Source organism: Pan paniscus, chromosome 5 (genome assembly GCF_029289425.2).
Source record: "Pan paniscus chromosome 5, NHGRI_mPanPan1-v2.0_pri, whole genome shotgun sequence".
NCBI lineage: Eukaryota > Metazoa > Chordata > Mammalia > Primates > Hominidae > Pan > Pan paniscus.
The window spans coordinates 162,090,349-162,115,924 of record NC_073254.2 but is presented as its reverse complement, the minus strand read 5'-3'; the positions used below and the strand labels follow the sequence as shown (position 1 = coordinate 162,115,924).

The window sequence follows — 25,576 nt, the reverse complement described above, 5'->3', positions numbered from 1 at the left end:
CCTGGAGACAGAGTGAGACTCCATCTTAAAAAAAAAAAACAAAAACAAAGCAACACAACTTCAGAAAGTGAGCAGTTAAAATCACAATATAACTTCTTTTCTAACATAATATTTAGAACTTCTAATATTCTGCCAAACACTGTTTTAACTGCTTTCCACTTACTTTGATAAGTTGTATTTGCATTTTTGTTTAAAGTAGTTTTTAATTTCCCAGGTAATTTTTTCTTTGATCCATGGGTTAATAAAAGTATGTTGTTAATTTTTCAAACATTTAGATGCATCCCTGATATTTTAATTTTATTAATTTCTAGTTTAATTCCATTGTGACCAGAGACTATAGTCTGTATGATTTCTATCCTTGAGACTTTCTTATGGGCCAGCAAATGATCTCTTTTGGTGAATGTTACACACACACTTGAAAAGAACATCTGTTCTGTTGTTGCTGGGTGGAGTATTCTATAAATATCAATTAGTTCAAGTTGCTTATTAATAATTTATAATCCTCTATATCCTTTTTGATATTCTATTTACTTTGTCAGTTTATTACTGAGAGAGAAGTGTTGAAATCTTTAGCTATAATAGGATATATTTCTTTTTTCAATCTATCAGGTTTTGCTTCATGCATTCTGAATCTCTATTAACTGGTGGCATACATATTACAACTATTATGCTTCCTGATGAAATTATACTTTCATCATTATGAAATGTCTCTTTAATCTCTGTCATCATTCCTTGCTGTAAAATTGACTTGAGTTTTCTCATATTAATATAGCCAATTGAGCTCTCTGATGCTTAGGATTTGCATGATACATCTTTTCCCATTTATTTTCTATAAAATATTCAAGATTTAAAAATATTAAACCTTTAAATATTTAAAAATGTTTAAAGTGGGGTTCTTGTTAATAATTTGGTCTGGCTTTTAAAAAATACATTTAGACAATCTCTATGTTTTTGGAGTGCCAGGATCTTTTGTATTTATTGTTAACCATTGATATGTTTGGGTTTGGTTCCACTACCTTGTTATTGTTTCTCTTTGTTTCACCTGTTTTGTTCTCTTTTTTCCTTTCCTGCCACCTTTTATATTAATTGAATGTTTTATGATTCCAGTTAATTTTGTTTGTTTGCTTGTTAAGCCAAAATTGTGTTGGCTTTTTAAACTGGTTGTTTTATATTTTATAATATACAACTTAAAGTTATCACAGCATACTTCAAATGATAATATACTTTACATATATTACAAGAATCTTATAATAGTATACTTCTACACTTGATTTGATTTGCCGAGGTTTATCAATTTTATTGTAATTTTCAAGAGTGATCTGGGATTTATTTATTTTATTTTGTTTTCTAAAATGTTACTTTTTACCTATATCCTTATTAAATTATTTTTGTTTATCTTTGTTTAATAAGTTCTTATGTTTGCTTTTTGAATTACATTTATGTTTCCTTTTTCATAATAGATGTATTTTCAGCTGTCAATTTTCAGTGCACTACGAATTTGCTCATATCTCATAGGTTTTAATATGTAGCATCCCACTTCTTGTTCACATAAATAGTCGGAAAAGCTTCAGTTTAAATTACCTTATTTCACCAAAGAGCTTTTTATGAAATGCTTTTAAATATCATTTCAAATGGTTAGATATTGTTTAGTTTTGATGCTCTTATTAATTTTTACTATATTTGCATTTTAGTCAGAAAAATTAGTTTTTATATTGGAATATGAATTTTGATATATAGCATTTATTATTCAGGACTATATAGCTGTGTGCTAACAATTCTGATATAGTTACTAATAAAATGAAATCATAGTAGGTCGGTAGTGAATTTACAAGATTGTCTAAACCACCTGTCTCGTCTTATCTCTATCTTTAAACATAACAATATGTAGTGTTTAGTTCAAAGAAGTAGAGGCAAGCAAAGTTTCTTTGGTGGTTAGAGATGCCATCCTTCCACCTTGTCAGTTGAAGAGATCAAGAGCTCAGGGAGGCCGAGGAAGTTGGCTTTAATGGATGCTACAGTAAGGTAGCTGGAAAAGCGAGAGAGCTCCAGAGATCTGCAAAGGGCATTTAAGTGAGTCCTGATCAGTGCAACATCTTTAAATATCTTTACAGGAAAAGAACTAATTGAAAGGATCAAAAGGACCAATACTCAAGATTCACACAAGACTGAGAATAGTTGCTGTTCCCAAAGTCAGAGTGGAAAAATCCCTTAATAAAGGGATATACGTTGACAATGCCCTACCCTAAAGAATGAATCAGAGTAAGAATAAATCCAAGCGTTTATCTATGATTGGGCAATAATGTTAAGGGGAAGTCTTCTGTGGGATTTTTTGGAAAAGTGATCTTCCCTGGGGAAGAATCCTGAGAGGCAAACCAGAAGAAGGTCCTTTTGCCCCATCTCCTTTCTTTCCTTGGACACAGAGAGAACCTGTTTCATGTGGCAGTGGCAATTTGTGTCACCACCACAAGTCAACCAGCAGGAGGGTAGAATTCAAGATTTTTGAGACTAGTGAAAGCATAGTATTTCCAAACCACCAAATAGACATCTGATAGAGCACACAGAAAGGTTCTTCCTTAGTATTGGGGCAAAACTGGCCTTTCAGTAAGTACTACACTGGTCATATATAACAAAGCTTAAAAGGAAGCAGAAAGGATCATCTGTTTCCAAGTAACTTAACTGTGCTCCAGAACTAAGTTGAAGAATATTTATGAGAAGAAAAATAATTGGCATCCAACAGGATAAAACACACAATGCCTGACATTCAATAAAAAAGTACCAGCCTTGCAAAGTTGCAGGAAAAATAGGACCCATAATGAAAATGTGTATGTTTGTCAGCAGATTGGCGGGAGCATTCCACCTTGAATGCAGGCAATCAAGGGGTATGTTATCTATAGAGAATTTAAAAATAAGGATAAAATATTAAACAAGGTTGCTGTTTATTAACACCAATTGTTAGTTATTCTAAATAAAGAAAGTCAATAAATATCCTTTGTTTGTAGAGTGGACAATTTTTACCAGTCCCCACCCTGTTGACATGCCACTGCTATAGTATGATTTTATAGCTCACGTGCTAGAGTATGATTTTATAAAGGTATTAAATCTTGATGACCTTTTTATACGAATTTTTTAATGCAGTACTTGTTAAATAGCAGACATCAGTAGCTATTTGTGAAATGAAGATAAGTTGGATTTTCTCCTGTGCTTTCATGTAGAGAAAACCTCAATGATGAAAACCTTAGATCCAGAAATTCATGATATCAAACACAGGCTGCATAAAGCTTGAGGAAAAATGGAAAACCTTAGTATTTGACTATACTGATTTCCCTACTAAGTTACCAGTATAAGGCAGTAATACATAAGGATTTTAAATAATATCAAATGAATAAAATGATTGTTGGTAAGGCAGGCAGATAAAAAGAAATACACTAAATCAATATAAAATTGTCTCTGAAATAATGTCATAGCTATTGAGGAAGTCTAACTTAATATAAACACAGTGTTCCCTTTTGATAAATATAGAAGTTATAGTTGCAGGACATCTGTGGGCACAGAAAGGTTTTTTTTTTCCCAAGAAGAAACAAGGATCCCATGCGCAATATAATCCATAGCATTTTTTATTTATTTGGTAACTATATTTCTATATCATTTTAATATTGAAACTTTCAAGAAAACTGATTGAATATCCACCATGATCAAGTGGGCTTCTTCCCTGGGATGCAAGGCTGGTTCAATATACACAAATCAATAAATGTAATCCAGCATATAAACAGAACCAAAGACAAAAACCACATGATTATCTCAATAGATGCAGAAAAGGCCTTTGACAAAATTCAACAACTCTTCATGCTAAAAACTCTCAAGAAATTAGGTATTGATGGGACTTATCTCAAAATAATAAGAGCTATCTGTGACAAACCACAGCCAATATCATACTGAATGGGCAAAAACTAGAAGCATTCCCTTTGAAAACTGGCACAAGACAGGGATGCCCTCTCTCACCACTCCTATTCAACATAGTGTTGGAAGTTCTGGCCAGGGCAATTAGGCAGGAGAAGGAAATAAAGGGTATTCAATTAGGAAAAGAGGAAGTCAAATTGTCCCTGTTTGCAGATGACATGATTGTATATCTAGAAAACCCCATTGTCTCAGCCCAAAATCTCCTTAAGCTGATAAGCAACTTCAGCAAAGTCTCAGGATACAAAATCAATGTACAAAAATCACAAGCATTCTTAGACACCAATAACAGACAAACAGAGAGCCAAATCATGAGTGAACTCCCATCCACAATTGCTTCAAAGAGAATAAAATATCTAGGAATCCAACTTACAAGGGATGTGAAGGACCCTTCAAGGAGAACTACAAACCACTGCTCAATGAAATAAAAGAGGATACAAAGAAATGGAAGAACATTCCATGCTCATGGGTAGGAAGAATCAATATCGTGAAAATGGCCATACTGCCCAAGGTAATTTATAGATTCAATACCATCCCCATTAAGCTGCCAATGACTTTCTTCACAGAATTGGAAAAAACGACTTTAAAGTTCATATGGAACCAAAAAAGAGCCCACATCACCAAGTCAATCATAAGCCAAAAGAACAAAGCTGCAGGCATCACCCTACCTGACTTCAAACTATACTACAAGGCTACAGTAACCAAAACAGCATGGTACTGGTACCAAAACAGCATGGTACTGGTACCAAAACAGAGGTCTAGATCAATGGAACAGAACAGAGCCCTCAGAAATAATGCCGCATATCTACAACTATCTGATCTTTGACAAACCTGAGAAAAACAAACAATGGGGAAAGGATTCCCTATTTAATAAATGGTGCTGGGAAAACTGGCTAGCCATATGTAGGAAGCTGAAACTGGATCCCTTCCTTACACCTTATACAAAAATTAATTCAAGATGGTTTAAAGACTTACATGTTAGACCTAAAACCATAAAAACCCTAGAAGAAAACCTAGGCATTACCATTCAGGACATAGGCATGGGCAAGGACTTCATGTCTAAAACACCAAAAGCAATGGCAACAAAAGACAAAATTGACAAATGGGATCTAATTAAACTCAAGAGCTTCTGCACAGCAAAAGAAACTACCATCAGCGTGAACAGGCAACCTACAAAATGGGAGAAAATTTTCACAACCTACTCATCTGACAAAGGGCTAATATCCAGAATCTACAATGAACTCAAACAAATTTACAAGAAAAGAACAAACAACCCCATCAAAAAGTGGGCAAAGGATATGAACAAACACTTCTCAAAAGAAGACATTTATGCAGCCAAAAGACACATGAAAAAATGCTCATCATCACTGGCCATCAGAGAAATGCAAATCAAAACCACAAGGAGATACCATCTCACACCAGTTAGAATGGCAATCATTAAAAAGTCAGGAAACAACAGGTGCTGGAGAGGATGTGGAGAAATAGGAACACTTTTACACTGTTGGTGGGACTGTAAACTAGTTCAACCCTTGTGGAAGTCAGTGTGGCGATTCCTCAGGGACCTAGAACTAGAAATACCATTTGACCTAGCCATCCCATTACTGGGTATATACCCAAAGGACTATAAATCATGCTGCTATAAAGACACATGCACACGTATGTTTATTGTGGCACTATTCACAATAGCAAAGACTTGGAACCAACCCAAATGTCCAACAATGATAGACTGGATTAAGAAAATGTGGCACATATACACCATGGAATACTATGCAGCCATAAAAAATGGTGAGTTCATGTCCTTTGTAGGGACATGGATGAAATTGGAAATCATCATTCTCAGTAAACTATCGCAAGGACAAAAAACCAAACACCGCATGTTCTCACTCATAGATGGGAATTAAACAATGAGAACACATGGACACAAGAAGTGGAACATCACACTCTGGGGACTGTTGTGGGGTGGGGGGAGGGGGGAGGGATAGCATTAGGAGATATACCTAATGCTAAATGACGAGTTAATGGGTGCAGCACACCAGCATGGCACATGTATACATATGTAACTAACCTGCACATTGTGCACATGTACACTAAAACTTAAAGTATAATAATAATAAATAAATAAAAAGAAAACCGATTGAATAAAATTTTAAAAATGTAATTGTTCAATTTCTTCAAGTTAATGGTCAAACTATGTAATTACTCTTTAATAATTAATTTACAACTTTTGTGCTTAAATAAGTTATATTTTACATGAATGCAAAATAATTACACCCTCAAATTTAAAACTGTATAGTTCCACAGAAAGGGAAATATAAATATCTGGATTACGACTTTGACCACCTAAATTAACCCTCATGAGCATCAATTTTCCACTTCGTAAAAAAAGACAATAAAAGTTTCTCTGGCCACAGAAAAACTGATCAATTAACATGTATGTGAGAGAACTCTGTAAAAGCACTGTTTAAAAATAAATTAACAGTAGTTCTGTGTATATTTTCTAATAAAAGTGATCAAAATTAAAATGAAATATTTCTTCAAGAATCCTTACCTTACAACCAGGCACTATATTTTATAGTAGACAAAAATTTCAGACACATTGAAGTAAGTTTGTTTTGAAATTGTGGTACTCACTGAGTAAGATAAAACTAAATAAAAATGATAAATAACTGTAGCATGACAATAGGTAATCAATTATTTGGTCATTGTCTGAATGGAAAGTATAATCTTCTAAATATGATCTCAAAAATCTCAGCAACAAATAATAAAATTGTAATTGTTGTAAATGTATTTATTGCAATGAGAAAAATGGTTTTTTCAAAGTGTTCTGGAACCATGCATCTTATATTCATGTTTTCCCCAAGAGATCTAGCATCACACAGGTAAAGAGATTTTACTTGGAAACCAAAGAGGTAAATCTGAAGCCAGAATGCTATTGCCGCTAGACTAATTCTTAATAAAACAGAGAGTATATAAATTATAGTGTAGATAGGCTTTTGAAGAATGCATTCTTGATTGATGCTTTTACATGCAGCATAAAGGTGGAAAAGAGCTCCAGGAACCAGGACAATAACTAGTTGTAATGCCTAGAACACCTAAAGTATGTCAGAAATATCTTAGTAAATCAATTAATCAATATGTAACTAAAATACACTAAAAAAAACCCCACTAACTCTCAACAGAGTCTAACTTAAAAATTCCAAGTTTCATAAAAATCTTATATGTGTCTTAATATAATGAAGGTAGTAATGTTGAACATACTTATTGTGAAAACATAGTCATATATTACTGTAATTGCCTCTCAATGACTGATAATGATGAAGTAGTTTATTTTATTAGACAGCTAGTCTATATCCCAAATATAGGTCTGGAGAATAATGATAACATTAGTAGATAATAAAATGCCAGAATTGGAAGAAACTCCCCAAAACTCAATTTATCTGAAATATACAGCTAATTAAAGAAAAAGTAACATAATCCTTAGGAAAAAAAAACCTGTTAGGGTATTTCTCATATTATGACATTATTTTACATTTAAAGAGAAAATGAGTTTGTTGTAGAGTTAATGTTTATGTGCACACAGAAAAACTTACTTGTGGAGTGATTGGCCTGAACTGATTGTAACAGAAGAGATTTACTTCTCTTTTGTCTGGATCGCAAATGAAGTGCAAGACCTCATTCCCATAAACTGCAAAGCCTAGCACCCCGAGGAAGAATATTCGGATCGATCCAAAGAAAAGGGTGTGGAATTGACCAATCACAGTTGGAGGTTTAACCTGTTATGGTTTTAGGAGAAAAAAATCTTTTAAACACAAACATTAAAGGAGGACATTTAAAAAAATCCTTATATCACGTTTAAAAAATGTAAGAGTCAAGAAGTTTTGAAGCCAAATAGACCCTTAGAGATCATCAAATCAAATATAATTCCTGCATTATGAGATTTCTCACTCTTAAAATATGAAAAGCAATAGTTGATAGGGACATGTGGCTAATCAAATGTGTAATTTTGGAAATATTTAAACAGCTTTGAATTCAATTAATATCCCCACCATTATAATCCCTTTGAAATAAAATCAGAATATCTAATACTTCTTTTTGAAAATTAGATAACAAATCCAGTAGTAAGCTCAGTCCGTACACTATCTTAACAACCAAATAATGTTTATTAGTTGTAGTTAAAGCTTTTTTCCTCTGCTTCTTAATTAGGGAATTGAGAGAGTGAGCCACACTAAAACACCAACATCTAAAGACACTTCCTGAATTTTTCTCTTTATAGTTTTAAATTCAGAATATTTTGAAGTATATGGTTGACACTTAACAGTATTCTCCATAGATGTAGAGAATTTATTCACCAAGACTTATGCAATTCAGGGTAAAATACTCAGAAAAGACTCATACAATTGATTTTTTGTTTGTATAATACTTACACATCCTTCATAGAAGTTTTTGATGTAATTTAGAGACATGTCTCAGGAGATGTTATCCTGGCATTCCTGTTGGTTAATTCTTGACCCACATTGCCAGTTTGCTTCTGCCAGAATCAAACTCTTACATTCTCTCAGGACTCTTACAGCAGAAAACACTCATCACTACAAATTTCTCTCCCCTCCTCCTTTACTCTTAGATCTCTGGGGCCCCATTCAACCTTCCTATCTCTGTCCCAAAACAAAACAAAAACAAAGAAACAAAAGCAGAGAGCATGTGGCCAATCTAATAATCCCTTGACTTACACTGTCAGCATAGCCAGCCAGCCAGCCAGCCAGGAGTGCCAGCAAAGCAAGAGGCCACCCCCACAAAGGTTCTGAGCACTCAACGCTTCTGCAATTACCTAAAAATGGACTGTATCTAAATTAGTGGGCTCTTTAGCTTGGAGTTTTCTCTGATAATGTTGAAGTGATCTTTTTCTTTTCCTTTTTATTTTATTTAGGTGTGTCCTAAAGGAAAAGTACATGGGAAATATTCCTGATTCTTTATTGTTTACTTCCATAGAGTATAATTAATTTCTGGGAAATCTTAAGAAATTGTAATACAGGATATAATAGTTATTGCATTATTGAATATTATTGATGTATTGCTATATTTGTCTAGTTGTTGAATGCTTGCCACAGACATGGAAAAATCTGTAATTAGATCTCTGGGCTAAGGAAAAAGATAGCGAACTACTAATTAAGGCAAGGCCAGGAGCTAGCACATATCATGAGAACAATCCTTCCCATCCTTTCTTTTGTCCTTCAGCAGATACATCATCTGTTAGACATTGTTATGGGTGTTGAGGACCAGCAGGCACCAAGACAGACCAGTAACTACCTTCTGACTTACATATCTGCTTCCATCCACCTATAATGTCATACAGCTAATCATTGATTATATTTGCTTTCTTCACTTGCCTTTCTCATTTTCTTGTGATCTGCCAAAGATTGTAACTCCAGACAATGTCATTGCTTTCTTCCAGCAAGTGGAGAAGTGACTGCATGATACATGTATGTGTAACCAATAAACAGGGGACAGTGTTCTCATTGAATAGGAGTACTGTGCTGGATAGGAAGAAATAAACATGGACAACTTAATGATCCCTCAGAATGGTTAGATAAGAGATATTTGTGTATATTCCCATCTTCTCAGAATCAGAATTTCAGGTTTGCTTTGTGTTGATTCCCAAGAAGTGACATCTAAAAGCCCTAACAACCATTTGCATAAGAAGGAATAGTGCTTTGGCTTTTACCATTGTACAGTAGTGAATGCTATTGTTTAGTCAACTGTATACAATTGTCAGACATGTAGAAATCATCAGTGTGTCCTTTCAGGGGTGTATAAAATTGTCTTGAACCTTAATTGCATGTGTAGAAGAAGGGAGTGCAGCATCATTGTCATTGCTGAGATCTACAAGGGCCAAATAATTAATACCAATCTTTCTCTTACATGTTCTGATCCAACTGGGTAATAAAACAAAGGAATAAACCATACGTGGGCCAAAATATCACACATAAAGATTAGGCTGAGGAGGGATGTTGCTTATTTCTTTAGGAAAATATGATCCTTAGTGAGACTGACCTCAAATGTATGGCAATTGGTAAGGGTGTATGTTGGAGTGACAACCTGGGTTTCTTGCATGCTAACAGCTGCAGGTTCCAAAAGCAGAAAAAGGGCGATTCTCAACGCATAAGCATTGTTTAGGACTCTGCTTGCTTTATGTTTGCTAATGTTACATTAGGCAAAGAAAGTTTCAAAATGAACCTAGATTTGAGAAACATCTTCTACCTCTTGATGGATCTGTGAAGTCACATTGCAGAGGTGTGGGTGTATGAAAAGAAAATATTTGTTGCCAACTTTATATTCTATTGCAATGTGCCTGCTGATTACAAATGTTAACATGCCTCCCGCATGTCTTCACTTTCATTACAGGATGCCAAAACTGTCATCTAATTATAGAATTAAGATTGAAGTCCAGGATTTTGTGATTTGCATTATATCTGGATGTGGCTACTCTTGATCTAGAATCTGGAGAAACAAAGGGAAAAGTTATGTTCTACATGACATCAATATACAATGGTGATACAGGAATAGGATGACTACAGTAGACACTTACACTCCAAAAGTGGAAAAACAGGAGATATGTAACGGTCACTGGTCCATAACAATTCTGAAATCTTGCTAGGAAAAATATTGCCTGTTGTCCCTACTCTGGAGGCAAGGAACATTCCATGATTAAGGCACAGTAGTATTACCCTGAAAGCTGTTCTGCAGTATACTATATTCTTCTGCTTAATGGAAGTGGTTCCCTGGTCCATTGTTGTCAGTGGCCTGTAGCTCCATTCTCTGTGTTCTTGGCTGAAAGCGTCTTCCCTTTTTCATTAAAAAAAGAAATGACTATGCTTGAATAAATAACTTGCTCAAACTGCTTCTTGCTAGAAAAAAGCTGGGGGGCCAGAAGTCTTTTTTATAATTTGACCAATATCTGGCCTTTTAAGCCAAAGTAATAATTGTTTTGCTGGTACAACCCTCTTAATCACTCTTTGGCTTTCTGTGTAATAGATTTAATATACTTAGTTTTAGTAAGAGTCATATAATTAAAGAAATATCTCTCTCTACACATACATTTACAGCTATTTTTGGATTAGGCTTTTCTGAAGTGCTCTTAAGATATCTAGAAATCTTTTGTCTAATTGAGATAGTCATTAGTCATGCCTTAAATATTTAAAAAGTCTAATCAAAGGACATTATAGCCACACCATTAATTTGACTTTTACCCTAAGACCATTTCTTACATTAGAAAGTTTTATGGCTAGGGAGACTAGAAATGAGAAAAAAAAAATCACATGTAGCCAGTCCTGACCTCTCTATATTTTCTCCAAGTTTTTCCTGCAAACTCATCTCTAGGTCTCTTTGCAAGGTAATGTAGATTGATTGCTGAAACATGGGTAAGTGAGGGGGAAATAAACTTTGACCTTATTTTCTCCTCTGAAGAGCTCAGAAAATTATTGGGGTACATAGCACCTGGATGGTGCTGCAGAGCCTGGCCCTTATTTACACTCCTCAGCAGATCTCAGTGCGAAGAGCAAAGGCCAAGCAGAGAACTAACCAAGTACAATTCATACCGGGGTGTAGTTGAGAAATACAAAGAACCCCATATAAATGAATGGCATTAATGTGAGTAGGAGGGAGCACACAGTACCTAAGATCATGGGCTCTGGAATCAGAGATTTGAGGTCTCAAGCAGATTATTTCACGTCCTTGAATCCCAGTTTCTCAAACTGGCAATGAAAATCGTATTTACCTCAAGCGATTGTTGTATGTGGATTATGAAAGGATTTGGAGAACATTTATCCTGTCCTTAATGAGACCGTGGACCAACTATGGTCTCCTTGTTATACAGACTACTATATATTAACAAATTAATACTCCTTAAGCAAAGAAGAGTCACTACTTCCTTGAGGGTAAAGAACCTTTGTGTTGACCAGAGTAAGAGTGTTTCAGGGAAGAATAAATAACAGATGCAAATTCCATGTCTGTTTTCAATGTCTTTTCTTTCTCTCTCTCTCTGTCTCTGTACTTGGAAAATAAGTGCATTTTCCTTTTGAGTCTATCAAGATACCAAGACATCTACTTGTAAGCAAGGACTAGTGGGAGTGAACCCCAGAAAGACTTATGGCTGTTAGTTAATTTAATCATTAAAATATACCTCTGTTCTTTTAGCCCTAAAATTTTTAAAATGACCAGGATACATTTATAAATTTTCTGAGTAAATGGGCAAAATTTGAGGCACCAATACAAGGGTGTTTGCTCAAATTTGCTTGAAGTTTTTAGTTTCAGATAAAGGAGGGAAGGCGAGCTCAGATTTACTACTACTACTATTAGTACAAAAAGTTGCTGACATTTATTAATCACTACTATATGCCAGTACTATTCTAAACCCTGGGAGTAATGTATAATCTTTTGGTAGACATTCTTGGTGTCCTAAAACTTCTTTCTGAGATTAAAAACATTTAAGACCTTGTGGTGTAAACAAGAAACAGGGTAAATTTTGTTTAGAACCCAAAATAGGATCAAAAGAAATAAAAATGAGCTAAAGCATTATGCATGATGATTAACACATGCAAATTAATGCATAAATGTTATATATTATTACATTGACATCTGGTCTAATTTAATAGTTTGCAACAAGTTACCAAACATTCAAAGAAGAATGAATACTGATTCCTCTTAAGCTCTTCTGAAAAATTGAAGAGGAACACTGCCAAACTCAATTTATGAAGCCATTTTCACCCTGTTGCCAGAGTCAGACAAAAACACCACAAGAAAACTACAGGGCAACATCCCAGAAGAGTACAGATGCAAAAACCCTCCATAAAATACTAGCAAACCAAATTCAGCAACATAGATAGAAGATTAATACACCAGTGGGATTTATCTCTGAGATGCAAGGATTGCTTAATACATTGCAAATCAGTAAATGTGATATACCAACTTAACAAAATGAAAGACAAAAACCACATGATCATTTCAATAGATGCAGAAAGATCATTTGACAAAATTCAAAATCAATTCCTCATAAAACCTTTCAACTAATTAGGCATAAAAGGAACTTACCTCAACATAATAAAGGCCATATATGAAAAGCCCACTGCTAACATCATAATCAATGGAAAAAAAACTGCAAGCTTTTCCTCTAAGATCCAGTACAAAGTAAGGATGCCCACATTTGCCACTTATATTCAACATAGTACTAGAAGTCATAACCAGAGCAATTGGACCCAAAAAGACATCTGTACTAGCCTGTTCATGCATTGCTATAAATAAATAATGGAGACTGGGTAATTCATAAAGAAAAGAGGTTTAATTGGCTCACGATTCCACAGGCTGTACAGGAAGCATGGCTGGGGAAAACTTAAAATCATGGCAGAAGGCGAAGGGGATGCAGGCATTTATTTGTACAGCCAGAGTAGGAGGAAGAGAGAGAGAAAGAGTGGGGAGCTGCTACACACTTTTAAACAACCAGATCTCACGAGCACTCACTTACTGTCACAAGAGCAACACTGAGGTGGAAATCTGCCCCCATGAGCCAAACATCTCCCACAGGCCCACCTCCAACATTGAGGATTACAATTCAACGAGATTTGGACAAGAACACAAATTCAAACCATATCAACATTTAAATCATAAAAAAGAAGTAAAATTATCTCTGTTTGCAGATAACATAATTATACAAGTAGGAGACACTAAAGACTCAACCAAAAAATCCTGTTAGAACTAACAAATGAATTCAGTAAAGTTGCAGGACACAAAATCAACACACAAAAATCAGTGACATATCTGTACACAAACAAAAAATGAGCTATCTGAAAAAGAAATTAATAAAATAATCTCATTTACAATAGCAATAAAAAGAAAAAAATACTCAGGAATTAACTGAACCAAAGAGGCGAAAGACTTGTACAATGAAAATTATAAAACACTGATGAAGAAAAAAGAAGACAGATAAATGGAAAGACATTCATATGCATGTATTGGAAAAATTAATATTATTAAAGTGTCCACACTATCCAAAGTGATCTACAGATTCAATGCAATCCCTACTGAAACCTCAATTCTGCATTCTATACAGAAATAGAAAAAACAATCCTAAAATTTATATGAAACTACAAAAGATCCCAAATAACCAAAGCAATCTTGATCAAGAAAAACAAAGCTGGAGGCATCATACTTCCTGATTTAAAAATATACTATAAAGACTACAGTAATCAAAATAGTATAGTATTGGCATAAAAACAGACACATAGACAAACGGAAATTAAGGGATCCCCAAAATAAGTCCACCAGAAGGTCAACTTATCTTCAACAAGAATGTAAAGAAAATCCAGTGGGGAAGTGATAGTTTCTTCAACAAATCATGCTGGGAAAACTGGATATCCACATGCAGAAAAATGAAATTGGACTTTTATTTCACCCCCTATAAAAAAATCAACTCCAAATCGATTAAAGTTTTAAGTGTAAGACCTGAGAACATAAAATTACTGGAAGGAAACATAAAACAAAAGCTTCTTCGCATGGGTCTGAGCATGAATTTTTGGATAGGACACTAAAAGCCAGACAACAAAAACAAAAATACAGATAAGTTATTTGAATTAAAAAGCTTCTGCACAGCAAAAAGAAAATAAAACAAAACAAAAACCACACACACACAAAAGTAAAAGGCCTTCAAAACCAAAACTAAATAAACCCCCCCAAAACCCAAGATTGAATGAGCAACCTACAGATTGGGAGAACATTATTTGCAAACTGTATATCTGATAAGGGTTAATATCCAAAATATATGAAGAACTCATACAACTCAACAGCAAAAAAAAAAACAAAAAAAAACAAAAAAAAAACAAACCCTCAAATAACCTGACTCAAAAATGGGCAGAAAAATAAATAGACATTTCTCAAAAGAAGAACCACAGATGGCCAATAAGTATATTAAAAAGTGCTCAACATCGCTTATTATCAGGGAAATACAAATCAAAATCACAATAAGATATCACTTCACACCTGTTAAAATGGCTATTATAAAATAAAAGATGTGTTGGTAAGATGTAGAGAAAAGGGAGCACTTGTACACACTGTTGGTGGGAGTGTAAATTGATATAGTCATTAAGGAAAACAGTAGGGAGATTCCTCAAAAAGTTAAAAATAGAGCTACCTTAATAATTCAGCAATCTTACTTCTAGGTATATACCTGAAGGGAATGAAATCATTATCTCATAGAGCTATCTGCACCCCAGTGTTCACTACAGCCTGATTCAACAATAGCCAAGGTATGGAAACAACCTAAATGTCCATCCACAGATTAATGTATAAAGAAATCTCACACACACACACATACACACACACACACACACGCACAGAGAGAGAGAGAGAGAGAGAGAGAGAGAGGAATATTGTTAAGCCCTTAAAGGAGGAAAATCCTGCCATTTGCAACATGAATGAAAATGAAGGACATTATGTTGAAGGGAAATAAGCCAGAAACAGAAAGACAAATACTATATGATTTCACTGTATATGGAATCTCTAAAATAGTCAAATTCATAGAAGCAGAGAGTAGAATGGTGATTGCCAGAAGCTAGTGGGGAGTGGGAAATGGGAAGATGGTCAAAGACTAGAAAGTTTCAGTTATGCAAGATGAATAACTTCTGGAAATCTAATGTACAGCAATGTGACTATAGTTTAACAATACCGTATTGTATACTTGAAATTTGGTAAGAGGTAACTCTTACATATTCTCACTGTGAATATGTTCACACACACACACAGGTAATTATCACACACACAAAGATAATTATGGGAGGCGATGGATATGTCAATTAGCTTTACTGTGGTCATTATTTCACAATGTATATGAATATCAAAACATGAAGTTGTACACCTTAAATACCTATAATTATTTGTTAGGTATACCATGATAAATCTGAAAATAAAAAAGCAAGTTACATTCATTGCTTTAGAGCTGTGCTGTTCTATGTGTTTGTCCTTATTCACCCCTTTTTTCTTTTGAATAAATGTTGAGCATCTATATATAATACCAGCTACTGTGCAAGGTGTTAGAAATTTGTGAGAACAGTGTAGCCCTTGCCTCCATGGGGCTTACATAAAAGCATGAGTAATTGTGTATGTATGTATATGTGTATATGCATACACATGTGTATGTGTATATGCATACACATGTATATGTGTATATGCATACACATGTATATGTGTATATGCATGCACATGTATATGTGTATATGGTTGAAATGTATGCTGCTGATAATTTGCTTAAAATAAAGGATGATTTATATTTAATTCTTCAGAGTATGGTCGCAAACTGTCTTGGCTTATTTTACATCTGGAAAACAAGGGGAAGTAATCTCTATATATGTTTCCTCTCTACCATTTTTTGATTCTCAGTATTTTGCATTGGGTCAGAGTAATTTACCCTTCTTCTCATGACATACCCAATGATGGTAAAGTGGGGTTGAATAGAGGTCAATTTAGGTACTCAGAATGGTATGTTTCACAGAGGGACAGCTGAGATAAGGCAATCTGAATAGCTGCCTAGATTCATAAATCACAACCCTTAGCCAATTCACATCTTTCTGAAATCTCTGACCTGCCAAAATTAGGTTTGTCTTTCTGCATGAATAATTTATATTTTCTGGAGTGGAACTGGGGATGGCTTAGTAGAAAGGGTCAACAACCAATCATGTTATTTTGGGCAAATGATTTAACCTTCTGGGGTATGTTTCCATTTCTCCAAAAAGAAGGGATTGGATTCTATGATGTGTAAGTAATTTCACAATTCTATGGTTTTATGATTCTAATTCTTATAACCATACTTAGAAGTATTGTACTTGCTCTGAGATTTATTGTCAGTAATTTAGATGTGCCAGCAATTGCCTGACCTAATGGTTAAATTGAAGGTCTTATTTTCCTTCTTTTCAATGAGTTCATATTTCAAATATTCCTAAACTGCATGATTTCTAGTTGTATAACACATATAACAATTTCTTTTTTGAATAGTTCGCATATCTACAGCTATTATTTTTGGCGGGGGATATGCCATCCACATATCTCTATAGGAAATCCCTGCCTGGAAATACAGAAGACTTGAGAGTGCATTTTTCCCCTACTTTACTGGCAATTATTTAAACACACAATGTTAATTCTGCTAGTTTCAGTTCTTCCATCTGTAAAATGGAGAAAATGATTCTTACCTACTAGATATGTTGTGACCAAATGAGATAGTACATGAGATAATATCTTGTACAGTGCCTGATACACATGGGTTTCTCTAAAAACAATATTTTCACTCTTATTATGGAAACTAGACTCATTCTGGCAAGCTTGAGAGAAAGTGTACCAAATAGGTATAAACTTGGGTTCTTGAATCAACAAACATGAATTGGTACATACCTTGTAATAAAAAAGTCTTGGAAAAATTACCTAACAAGTCTAAGCCTACTTTCCTCATCTTCTTGGGGTTTCTGGAGCTGTCTTGATCTGTGGGTTTGTTTTCAATAAATTTTGGGAAAAATAATCAGCCATTATTTTTTCAAATATTTTTTCTGTCCCCTTTCTGTCTTCAGGGACTCCAATTTTTTGGCTAGACTGCTTGATATGGTTTCGAAGGTAACTGATCCTCTCTATATTCCTCCTTTTCCATCTTCGTTCTCATTATATTTCATTGTGAATAGTTACCGTGTTAATTTCACTAATTTCTGCTACAGAATCTCATCTGAAGTTAATCCTATTTATGGCTTTTAAAAAAATATCCGATGTGGTATTTTTAGCTCTAGGAAGGGGTTCGGCAAACTACGGCTTATGGGTTTGCCACCTCTTTTGTGAAATAAGGTTTTATTGCAGCCTCGCCATATCCTTTCATTTACATATTGTCTATGATTGCTTTTTGCCACAGGGTCAGAGTTGAATGGTTTATTGTTTAAAAATGCTAATGATCACCCCAGCCTTTAGGGAGTTGTAATATTTTCACCGTGGAGGGTCTCGCCTTGATGTAGATGGCTGCTGACTGATTGGGATGTTGGCTGCTGAAGGTTGGGGTGACTGTGGCAATTTCTTAGTATAAGACAATGAAGTCAGCCACATCAACTGACTTCCTTTCATAAAAGATCTCTCTGTAGCATGCAACGCTTTTTGACAGTATTTTACCCACAATAGAACTTCTTTCAAAATTGGAGCCAATCTTCTCAAGCCCTGCTGCTGCTTTATGTACTAAGTTAATGAGATATTCTAGATCCTTTGTTGTTATTTCAACAATATTCACAGCATTTTCACCAGGAGTAGATTGCATCTGAAGAAATACTCTCTTTCCTCATCCATAAGAAGCAACTCCTGGTTTTATCATGAGATCACAGCAATTCAGTCACATCTTCAGGCCCCCCACTTCTAATTCTAATCCTCTTGCTCTTTCCATCCCATCTGCAGTTACTTCCTCTACTGAAGTCTTGAAACTTTCATAGTTTTCCATGAGGTTTGGAATCAACTTCTTTTGAAATTCCTGTTGATATTTTGACCTCCTTCTACGAATCACAAATATTCTTAATGGCATCTAGAATGATGAATTCTTTCCAAAATATTTTCAATTTACTTTGACCAGATCTATCAGAAGAATCACTATCTGTAGCTTTATGAAATGTATTCCTTATATAATAAGACTTAAAAGTTGAAATTACTCCTTTTTCCATTGGCTGCAGAACGGATATTGTGTTAGCAGGCATAGAAACAACATGAATCTCTTTGTACCTCTATACCAGAGCTGTTGAGTGACTAGGTGCACTGTCAATGAGCAATAATATTTTGAAAGGAATCCTTTTTTTTTGAGCAGTAAGTCTCAATGGTGCATTTAAAATATTCAGTAAACTATACTGTAAACAGATATTCTCTCATCTAGGCTTTGTGATTCTATTTATAGAATGCAGGCAGAGTAGATTTAGCATAATTCTTAAGGGCTACAGGATTTTTTGAATTCCAAATGAATATTAGCTCCAACTTTAAGTTACCAACGGTATTAGCTCCTAACAAGAGTCAGGCCTGTCTGCTGAAGCACTGAACCCAGGCATTGACTTCTTTCTAGCTATGAAAGTTTTAGATGGCATCTTTTCCCACTATAAGGCTGTTTGATATACATAGAAAATCTGTTGTTTTGTGTTGCCACCTTCATCAATTATTTTAGATCTTCTGCATAACTTGCCTTAGCTTCTACATTAGCACTTGCTACTTCATCTTGCATTTTTATGGTATGATGATATGGTATGATGATATACCATCTTGCATTACAAGGTATATTTTTATGGCTTCTTTCCTCCAACCTCATAAACCAATCTCTGCTAGCCTCAAACTTTTCTTTTGCAGCTTCTTTAGCTCTCTTAGCCTTCATAGGACTGAAGAGAGGGTATTTTTCTGGATTAGGTTTTGGCTTAAGGGAATGTTGTGGCTGGTTTTGTAACCGAATACAAACTCAGCTGCTCACTTCTTGCAAAGTCAGTAACATGGACAAAATGCGGTGAAAGGAAAGTGACTTTATTCCAGAGCTAGCAGTGGGAGAAATGGCCAAGGCTCATACCTTAAAGGAACCATTTCAAACTTTAGGCTGAGGAGAGGGGCTTAAAAAGGGAACTGGGAATGAGAGGCATGTGGGGAGTAGTGCTGGGTACAATGTCTGTGTGTCTTGTTCTGGTAGCTATCTTGAGTCATGGTCCACCTGGAGTGTGGTCTGGGATCATATCAACAATGGCTGCATATTGACTACCACCTTGAGGTAATCTCTAGAATTTTGCAGCTTGGGCTCCATTCCTGGTCTGTCTCAAGATTAGCCACTGGAACTTCTAAGTAAGCACATAATTAAATACAAGTATATAGTTAGGTAAATGTGCATGGTGTAACATAGTGTAGAGTGGGAAAGGGAGGGAAACAAAGAGTTTTAAAGTATGTTTTAGTGTATTTTTTTAAGGCTAAGGAGGGAATAAAAGGTTTCTGTTGTTTGCTTCAAGGTTACATCTTGAGACTAGGGAGAAAACAGAAAACGAAAAATAAAGGTTTTAAAATGTGTTTTGAAGCTAAGCTACTGAGTTACAGTTTGATCTTCTATCCAGACCACTATAATTTTCCCCATGTCAGCAATAAGGCATTGTTTCTTTCTTATCATTCTTGTATTAATCGGAGTAGCACTTTTAATTTCCTTCAAGAATTTTTCCTTTACATTCACAGCTTGGCTAACTAGAGCAAGAGGTCGAGCTTTCAGTCTGTCTTGGCTTTGGTCATGCTTTCTTCACTAGGCTTAATCATTTCTAGCTTTTGATTTCAAGTGAGAGACCTGTGACTCTTTCTTTTGCTTGAACACTTAGAGGCCTTTGTTGGGTTATTATTTGGCCTAATTTCAATATTGTTCAGTCTTAGGGAATAGGGAGCCCTAGGATATGTAGAGACGTGGGGAAACAGCCAATTGGTAGAGCAGTAAGAACACACACAACATTTGTCAATGAAAGTCACCATTTTGTATAGGCAGTTTTTGAGGTGTCCTGAAAAAATTACAGTAGTATCATCAAAAGTCACTCATCACAGATCATCATAAAAGATGTAATAATCATGAAAACTTTTGAAATTTTGTGAGAATTCCCAAAATGTGATACAGAGACACAAAATGAGCACATGCCATTGGGAAAATGGTGCTGATGGACTTGCTGGATGCAGGGTTGACACCAACCTTCAATTTGTAAAAAATGCAGTATCTGCAAAGGACAATAAAATGAAACACGATAAAATGAGGTAACTCTGTAACTGGTAATTTTTGACTGGATGTCTGATGTTGTAAATTTTATTTTGTTGTTTGCTGAATTTTAAATAATGTTAGAATTTGTTCTGGCATGCACTTATTCTGCAGGAATCAGGTAGATATCTTTGAAGCTTTATTTAAGCATTTGCAAGGTAGGTTTAGATTAGCTTGTCGCATAGGGCAAATTTAGGCTGACAACCAAGGTAACATACTTGTGAGTACTCTACAGGATAGATCTTGCATTACAAGGTCTTTCCACTCTGCTCTGGAGACACAAATTACTTTCAGCCCTGTTTGTATTTCAAATGTTTTTAAGTGTTTCTCTGGCCTTGGGTGTTTTCTTGTCACACATGAACAGGTCAATACTCAGAGCCTCAAGTAGACCCCTCTGCAGATCTCTGAAGTTCTCCCTGTTTAGCTTCTACCTCTATAGTACCATATTCCTCTTAGCAAATTCTAACCATCTTTATTCCTCCAACATTGATCTCTGGTTCTTCAATTCAGTGAGACCACTGGGCTCTGTTAGGGTCCCATCTTCCTAAAAGGTGGTGTGAAACTGCCTCTGGAGTAAGCTGATGCACTCAGGGCTCACTCAATTTGTTTCCTTTTTCTCAGAGATTACAGTCCCATGATACTTGCTTTCCAACAGCAGTCTCATCTTTTATAATGATTGTTATAGGTTTTGTCCAATCATCTAGTTGTTTAGGGCAGGAGAGATTATTCAATCCCCATTATTCCATTTCTACCAGAACACAAAAGTCTCTTAAACTGGTCTTGTGGTTCTCAATAATGTTCTTAAGAGTTAAGATCATTGGATATAGGACCTCTGAATAAATACAATGTCAATTTTGCAATATTTGTAATATAGTACAGATGGCTTTATACTTTACTTAAAATTAAGCCAACAGATTTCAAATGCAACAAGTACAATGTCAATTTTGCAATATTTGTAATATAGTACATATGACTTTATACTTAAAATGAAGCCAACAGATTTCCATGCAAGTGACAAGTAGTATACGGTCATTAATAAGCCAGACTCTGTGGGTTGTTTAGTAAAATTCTTAAAACGAAAGACTCTGAAACTCTTTGTTTCAAGGTCTATGACTTATTATTTTTATTGTATTGGATACATTTTCTGCGTTTTTCTGGGTTTCAATTTTCCGTCTGTAACAGTAAAATAATAACACCTCATAGGGTTCCCGTTAAGATTAAATGAGATAAATTGTGTAAAGTATTTAGCATAGTATCTAGACTGTAAATACCAAATTAACATAAAATATTATTATATTGTTGCTGTTTCTGTGTTGTTATTGAGAAGTTGGTAATTTGTTATGTTGAAGATGAGTTTGTAAACCTTTACATCCCTGCCACACCTAGAGTCCTTGGCAATCCTTCACACTTTATGTTTTGGGTGAGAACAGACCAATTTACTTGGCATAACTGGTTGGACCAGCTCCTGGGGCACCAGCCAATGGCAACCGTGAATAGGCTTGGTATAATAAGCCAAGCCTAATGATATGGTCCTATTTAGATGGGAGTATCCTGACCCAGTCATATGTCCCATCCTGGTGTGGTGAATGCTCTGATCCTTCACTTAAGTGCCATTTCTCTGCTGCTGGGAATATTGGCTGCTGACAGTGTACAACTATTTCACTCACTGAGCATAGCCCTCCATTGCAGGGAAAGTTTCAGCCAGCTTATGTCATTTCCTAGAGGCTGACGCATAACCAGTAACTGGCTGATGTGATGCTATAGAGCCTACTCCCATCTCAATTCAGAACAATACTCAGAGTCCATTCCATTTGCAGGGCTGCCCTTGGCATTGCCTAAGACTTCAGTTGCAATGACATTGCAGGTGTTTCTGTTCAGTCCTGCCTTCCACATTTCTTTATGCAGGCAACTCCTGAGAATACTTTTCAATAAACTTTCTGCAGAGAGCTTATTATCTCAGAATCTTTTCCTATGGGACCCAATCTAATACACTTGGGGAACATGAATGTAAGACACACACAAATAAGAGAATGCTGTATTCTGAATGCTGACAATCTGCTACTCTCACCCTTTGTGAGACTTGACATAGGCCAATTAGAAGTACTGAGATAAAAAGTTGTACAACTGCTAAGATGATTTCTATGTCCTTCCTTCCATGGGTTTCTTAACCACAACCTTCTATCGTCTTAACAAGTCTGTAAATGTTTTCTATTTTTAATCTGAAAGACTTTTATAATATGTGTGTTCCTAAATACATTTCATGCCTGCTGAGTAACAGCTTAAAGAGAAAGAAAGGTTATAGAGAAAGTGTAGAAGCAGAGGCAACTAGCACAGTGCCTTCTGAAATTCAAAAAATGATAGCTCTAGGCAACTTAGTCATCAGTCCTTCAGATGTTCCTAGCTAAAACTGAAGGGATATAAGTGTGATTCTTCAATTAACAGGTTCTTCAATTATGAGACACTCTGCATCATACAAACCTAACTTGGGGACCTCTCTTCTGAAGTAATCAAAAACTGTCATTAGCAAATGTGAAACGTTTGCATTAAGGTTGGCTATGTGTATGTGACTAATGTTGTTAGTAATGACCACAAATATAAGTGTATTAGAACTGGACTGTTAGCATATACCATTCAACATGCTCAGGTTTTTATGTTATTTCCAATCACTTTAATACCAAAGGAGTTAATGAACATTATGGCACCAGAACTGGATCAATTAGATTTATTGGTAGGAAAATTATACTCATCTTCCTGGAAAATACTGATTTTAAAATTTGTGCATGCCCAGTTTTCTTTTCTTTTTTTCTGTGTAGGGACATATACATCTAATAATCAATGGTTTTTGTGAAATTATTTGTAACAAGAGTCAAACTCAGAAAGCCCAGGTTTAATACTACACCTTTGTCAGTGCTTATTCCTCATGTCATCCCAATTTTCATCAATATAAATTATATAAGTAATCACTTTGTTATCATTTTTCAATGTTGGATGTAATGATAAATTGTAAACACTTTTGTTGTGTACTTTAGTGTGAGAAAAATTAATGATTGCCTTGTTTGGCAAAGCAGTATACTATAACTGCTTCTTAATTTTGGTATATACTGAATCATATTTTGTACTATTTTTTCATATTTGACATTATTGAAATATGTAGCATTCCTTTAATTTGGGAAATACTTGTAGAACTGAACTTTGGTTCATATAATCAGTCTTATGTGCATAAACTCCAGATTAATTAATTAAAACCTTATGGTAAATTGCTGGGCTATCATTAGAATTTCCGTTCCTTATTCCCTCTGTGACATGTTACCAGAGAAAATTCACTGCTTTGAATAATAATGAGCTTGAGACAAATTTAGCTTTTGAAAGCTGATTAATGCCTTTCCCTGTTGTGAACACCTAATTTATAAGACACCTTTGCTCCCTTTTATAAGAAAATTTAATGTCCATTATTCCTTGAATTTCTACTTATTAAGTATTGAGATGTACTAATTTATATTTAAAATATTAATATAGATCTAGGGGTGTAGATTTATTGGAGCTGGTAAAATATAAAACTATATGTGAGGTGATTATGTTAATATGCTGCTAACTACAATTATTTGACTTTTTGGAGTCATATGAACTAAAACTATTAAATCCATCACATATTTTCTGGTAGTTCCAAAAGAAGTGATTTCTCTAGCTCTATATGTTTGGGCTATATACTTTTCAAGGTGTAGTGAAAGCTCCTGAAATGTCTTGGTGACCTTCAGTGACCTTATCATCACAAGCATTATTGTACACACAAATAAATGGAAGCCAGTCCTATTATTTATGTTATTGGGATTGGAATGGAAACAATTTAAGACATGAGTTTAAGGTGCTACAAGTTTTTAATAATAGTTTTTATCTATAAAATAAACATAGGATTTCTTAACATTTTCAGTGAGGTGGCAGATTTCTAATAATATTAATCATGATCATACTAGCAGGAGTTAATAATTGGTAAAAAGCAATTATGCTAATGACAATGATAATAATTATGGCTTATTTGTTTAACAGTGAATAACATTTACAGTAATAATAAGCTGAAGATGATTTATACCAATAAATCATTTGGCAAAAATGTATAACAAATTTTAACGGAAACATGAATAGGTAAGAAATAAAAAGAATGTGCCTAAATAATACCTGGCTAAAAATTGCTTATCAGTTGTCAAATGATACAAAAAGATCTTTACAAAAAGGAAGACTCTGCTGGGAAGAATTCCCTGAATTTGGTAGACAGAACAGTTGGGAATCAAATGATATCACAGATATGATATAAGGGATTTCTCTTGATTGTCAAGATGTCAGTACTCAAAAGCATCAATACCCTTGTAGGGTTTCAATACTGCTATTAGTGGATGTATGGTCCTAGTAATTTATCCTTGAGTTCTTCCTAAAAGTCTCTGAAAATAGAGCTCCTTGAGGGCCTCTATTTGTGTCCAAACAAGATGTTAATAACTCTACATACCCTCTTAGAGCCAAACATTCTATATACTGCATCCTACAGTAACTGTAGGCTGAAGAGGTATTTTTGTGTCGATGTGGGTATATGTGTTTGGGTATCTTTTTGGGAGACTAAGAGGGTGAAGAGAAGAAGGGGTATTGTTTTAGTCCATTGTCATGCTGCTGATAAAGACATACCCAAGACTGGGCAATTTACAAAAGAAAGAGGTTTAATTGGACTTACAGTACCAAATGGCTGGGGAAGCCTCACAATCATGGTGCAAGACAAGCAGGAGTAAGTCACATCTTATGGGGATGGCGGCAGGTAAAAAAAGAGAGCTTGTATAGGGAAAC

General features: G+C 35.0%; 2 protein-coding genes across 3 annotated transcripts in view; one reads left to right on the top strand and one right to left on the bottom strand.

Annotated features, from left to right (window-relative positions):
* NMBR (neuromedin B receptor) overlaps window positions 1–25,576 on the top strand; it is an 87,770-nt gene that overhangs the window by 5,704 nt on the left and 56,490 nt on the right. The window lies entirely within an intron of this gene.
* GJE1 (gap junction protein epsilon 1) lies at window positions 6,211–15,978 on the bottom strand. The gene is made up of 3 exons (XM_024929160.3): window positions 8,379–15,978; window positions 7,533–7,727; window positions 6,211–7,037 (listed from the first exon to the last, which is right to left on the bottom strand). Exons 1-3 carry the CDS (start codon window positions 8,415–8,417, stop codon window positions 6,654–6,656), a joined length of 618 nt encoding a protein of 205 aa, XP_024784928.1. The 5' UTR covers window positions 8,418–15,978; the 3' UTR covers window positions 6,211–6,653.